The sequence below is a fragment of the Chenopodium album genome, chromosome 5 (genome assembly GCF_948465745.1).
Source record: "Chenopodium album chromosome 5, dcCheAlbu1.1, whole genome shotgun sequence".
Classification (NCBI taxonomy): Eukaryota; Viridiplantae; Streptophyta; class Magnoliopsida; order Caryophyllales; family Amaranthaceae; genus Chenopodium; species Chenopodium album.
Window position 1 is genome coordinate 41,222,363 of NC_137838.1, and position 4,532 is coordinate 41,226,894.

Below are 4,532 nucleotides of genomic sequence, written 5' to 3' on the forward strand. Positions count from 1 at the left end.
TATTCATGAGGTACGGGCTCATGCCACTTACATTAATTTGTTGTATATATTAGTGTTGTTTATCCTTCATATATGTCAATTAATTTTTCATTGCACATGCACGTAGAGCACTACGGGAGCACTTAAGTGACACTGATTCACCTAGTAAAGTTGGGTGGTTATGCCCCGAACAGACATCCGAGACTAGAATCTTACACAACTCCCCCGAGGTGATGTATTATGTTAACCATAATATTCGGGAATCAATGCGTGCGAGAGACAAGTTCATATTCGCCCCATGTTATGAGGAGTATGTTTAACCATGTGTAATTCAATTCTTTCTACATCTGATTTATTTGTTGTACCCTAATTATTGATGTGTTTGTGTATTGTGAATTTATGTAGGTATCATTGGTTCCTCATGGTGATTTGTCCTGCTAATAACACAATCTTTCACCTTGATTCAGCTCGATCAACAAAGAAGTACCTCGTGATGTCTGTACTACAAAAGTAAATATAGCTACCTAGTGTTGAGTATCTTAACCTAACTCATTTATTAGTCAAACTAATCAAATTTGATTTTACTTTCCTGTAGTATTATGAAGAAGATACATGGTCGTGCTCCACGGGGTCCTACATGGAAATCACCTATGGTAATGCCACATGATATTGTGATTATCTTAATAAACATTGCTAAAACAATTGTGGGTTTTATGTGACGTTTGATTCATTTGATTTGTTCCTATGCTAGTGCCCACAACAAGATAATGGAGTTGATTGTGGATTATACGTGATGAGATTCATGCTTGAGATAGCGACTCATTGTTCCAATACCATACATCTTGATGAGGTACGACCTTAAACTTAGTAAAATGCCCTTTTTCTTTGATTTCAAGGCTTAGCCACCTATAACTAAGTATAATTGACATGTTATGAGGAAGAACTTGGTCATTTGTTAAAAAATGTAGAAAATGGGCAAGTAGAAGTCAAATAGGCCTTATTTTGGCTATTTTGGAAGAAAATGCGACCTTAAACTTAGTAAAATGCCCTTTTTCTTTGATTTCAAGGCTTAGCCACCTATAACTATGTATAATTGACATGTTATGAGAAACAACTTGGTCATTTGTTTAAAAATGTAGAAAATAGGCAAGTAGTAGTCAAATAGGACTTATTTTGGCTATTTTGGATTAAAATGCGACCTTAAACTTAGTAAAATGCCCTTTTTCTTTGATTTCAAGGCTTAGCCACCTATAACTAAGTATAATTGATATGTTATGAGGAAGAACTTGGTCATTTGTTGAAAAATGTAGAAAATGGGCAAGTAGAAGTCAAATAGGCCTTATTTTGGCTATTTTGGATGAAAATGCGACCTTAAACTTAGTAAAATGCCCTTTTTCTTTGATTTCAAGGCTTAGCCACCTATAACTATGTATAATTGACATGTTATGAGAAACAACTTGGTCATTTGTTTAAAAATGTAGAAAATAGGCAAGTAGTAGTCAAATAGGACTTATTTTGGCTATTTTGGATGAAAATGCGACCTTAAACTTAGTAAAATGCCCTTTTTCTTTGATTTCAAGGCTTAGCCACCTATAACTAAGTATAATTGACATGTTAGGTGGAAGAACTTGGTCATTTGTTGAAAAATGTAGAAAATGGGCAAGTAGAAGTCAAATATGCCTTATTTTGGCTATTTTGGATGAAAATGCGACCTTAAACTTAGTAAAATGCCCTTTTTCTTTGATTTCAAGGCTTAGCAACCTATAACTAAGTATAATTGACATTTTATGAGGAAGAACTTGGTCATTTGTTGAAAAATGTAGAAAATGGGCAAGTAGAAGTCAAATATGCCTTATTTTGGCTATTTTGGATGAAAATGCGACCTTAAACTTAGTAAAATGTCCTTTTTCTTTGATTTCAAGGCTTAGCCACCTATAACTATGTATAATTGACATGTTATGAGAAACAACTTGGTCATTTGTTTAAAAATGTAGAAAATAGGCAAGTAGTAGTCAAATAGGACTTATTTTGGCTATTTTGGTCATTTGTATATGCGACTGTTTTTAATTTTCCCAAGTATTTATTTTTTTACATATTAATTTAATTTATTCTAACATAATTTATATATATTCCAAGGTTTGCAAGGTGCAAAAGGGGGATCCGTTAACTAGCAAGGAGCTTAATGAAGTTCGAGACATGTTGGCATCTTTCATCACCTTCAATTTGTAAATGTGGCATCATTATGAATTATACTTTGTTTATTAATAACTTTTAAACTACAATTTTGACTAGTTATTAGTATTGTTTGTATTTATTTATATATCACACTTTATTTAATTTGTTGTATTGCATTTGGTTTTTAATTATAAAAGTAGTCTAAAAATATTTTTTTAATTCTTGTTATGATTATTGAATTTTTAGCAATAATATGGCAGAATATTATAGCAGGATCAGTGCAGGAATAATTGCAGGCCAAAAAAAAAAAAAAAAAATTAGAACCTTTTATTGCCACCGGTTTACCGGTTCGAACCGGTGGCAATTGTGATCATACAGCAGCAAAAAAAACCGCGTAGATTTATTATTGCCACCGGTTAACCGGTGGCCATAAATAGTATTACCACCGGTTAACCGGTGGCCATTAACACTATTGCCACCGGTTTTGAACCGGTGGCCATTTGATCCATTATTGCCACCCCCCAAATGACCACCGGTTCAAAACCGGTGGCAATGGGGGGTTTTCAACCGGTGGCCATTTGCATTTTTCGCCTAGTTCCCCTGTCTTCTAAGAAACTCACTATTTCTAAATGCAGGCCCTTAATTGAAAGGATTACAGGCATAATTGATACTTGGGTTGCTAAGCACTTGTCCTATGCTGGCAAGTTACAGTTAATTAAAAGTATTCTCTTTGGTGTTCAAGCTTACTGGGCTCAGATTTTCATTTTACCAAAGAAAATCATTAGAGAGATGGAATCTAGGTTCAGGTGTTTCTTATGGACTGGGAAAGGTAACCCTACAAAGAAAGCTCTTGTTACCTGGAAGTTTATGTGCCTTCCCAAGTCCTGTGGTGGTTGGAATTTGATTTCCTTGGAAGACTGGAATAAAGAAGCTATTACTAATGTGCTTTGGGACCTTGTAAGCAAATCTGATACCCTTTGGGTCAAATGGGTTCACATTTACTATTTTGTAGGCAAGACTTCTTGGACTGCTTCTCTTCCTAACAAGGCTTTCTGGATTTTGAAAAAGATCCTTGCTTGTAGAGAAATTGTAAATGATATTGGTGGATGGGATAATGCTACTGTCAATGGCAAGATGCAGATCAAGAAACTGTACAGTATCATTAAACCTCAGGGCCCTAAAGTTCCCTGGAAGAGAATCACTTGCAACAATCAAGCTTCACCAAAGAGTATTTTTGTCACTTGGCTTGCTATTCTGGATAGATTGGTCACTAAGGACAGACTGTTAGTCTGGCGAATCCCTTGTGATCCTTGTTGTTTCTTCTGTGCTGGTGCTAATGAGAATGTGAACCATTTGTTCTTTGATTGCAGTTATTCAAATGTGATCTGGTCTTTGATGTTACAAATTCTGGGTTTCACTAGGCCTGTATTAAGCTTTGCTGATGAACTGCACTGGATTGCAAAATGCTGCAAGAAAACTAATGCTAGGAGAAGACTCATTGTGATGTGCTTTTGTGAAACAGTCTACAATGTGTGGCTTCAAAGAAATGCTTTAATGTTTATAGGAAACTGTAAATCAACTTCTGAGTTAATTAGGTAGATAATTGTTTTGGTTGCTTGCAGATGTAATAGCATTGATAGATATTTACAGTATTCTGCTTAGGTTGTTGTTCTGGTCCTGGTTCTTAGTACCCTTCCTAGAAGGTGCTTAAGTTCCTAAGTCCAGTAGTTGGTTCCTGTTCTTCCTAGAACCCTTCCTAGAAGGTGGCTAGGCTTGGATTGGAATATGTTTGGTGTTTGGTTGGCCAGTTTGGTCTTTGGTGTTTGGGGTGTTACAGCTTAGCTTTGGTGTAAGTTGTAACCTTATTCTTTGGTAATAAAAATTTCTATTTACCAAAAAAAAAATGTCAGACCTATTATTTATCCAATCTATATGTGGAGTTATACCAGGAATAAAATTGAAAACCATCAGAGTATAATGATTATTGTACCAAATGGGAAAGGTTATCTGCAAAATAAAAAAAACAAAATAAGTCAAATTATTATTTCTTATAGACCAATAAATGATATAATTCATATCTGACTAAAACTTGCTAATTTCTGACTTTTAGATTGTTATGCCTGACTAAATACAATAATACATATGAATTATCTAATACCTGACTAAAGCATGATAATTCCTGATTAATAATATCTAATTCCTGACTAAATATTGTAATGTTTGGTTCCTGACCTATATTATGTTAAACTTCAAAATGTTAAATCCAAAACTCTAACTCTAAGACTGTTTAATTCCTGAATAAAATATTGTTATGACTGACTAAAATAGATTAATACCTAACCTAAGTTATCCAATATCTGACTATAAAATGTTAATAT

The 4,532-nt window shown here is 34.2% G+C and overlaps 1 protein-coding gene and 1 long non-coding RNA gene across 2 annotated transcripts; both read left to right on the forward strand.

Moving 5' to 3' along the window:
• The first annotated feature begins 259 nt into the window (after positions 1 to 259).
• On the forward strand, positions 260 to 797 carry LOC145630704 (uncharacterized). The gene is made up of 4 exons (XR_014112191.1): positions 260 to 289; positions 385 to 489; positions 575 to 632; positions 731 to 797. It is a non-coding gene; the product is annotated as an uncharacterized LOC145630704 (long non-coding RNA).
• A 1,909-nt stretch (positions 798 to 2,706) lies between these two features.
• LOC145632854 (uncharacterized) lies at positions 2,707 to 3,753 on the forward strand. The gene has a single exon (XM_081685184.1). It carries the CDS (start codon positions 2,707 to 2,709, stop codon positions 3,751 to 3,753), a length of 1,047 nt encoding a protein of 348 aa, XP_081541310.1.
• The last annotated feature ends 779 nt before the right edge of the window (positions 3,754 to 4,532 follow it).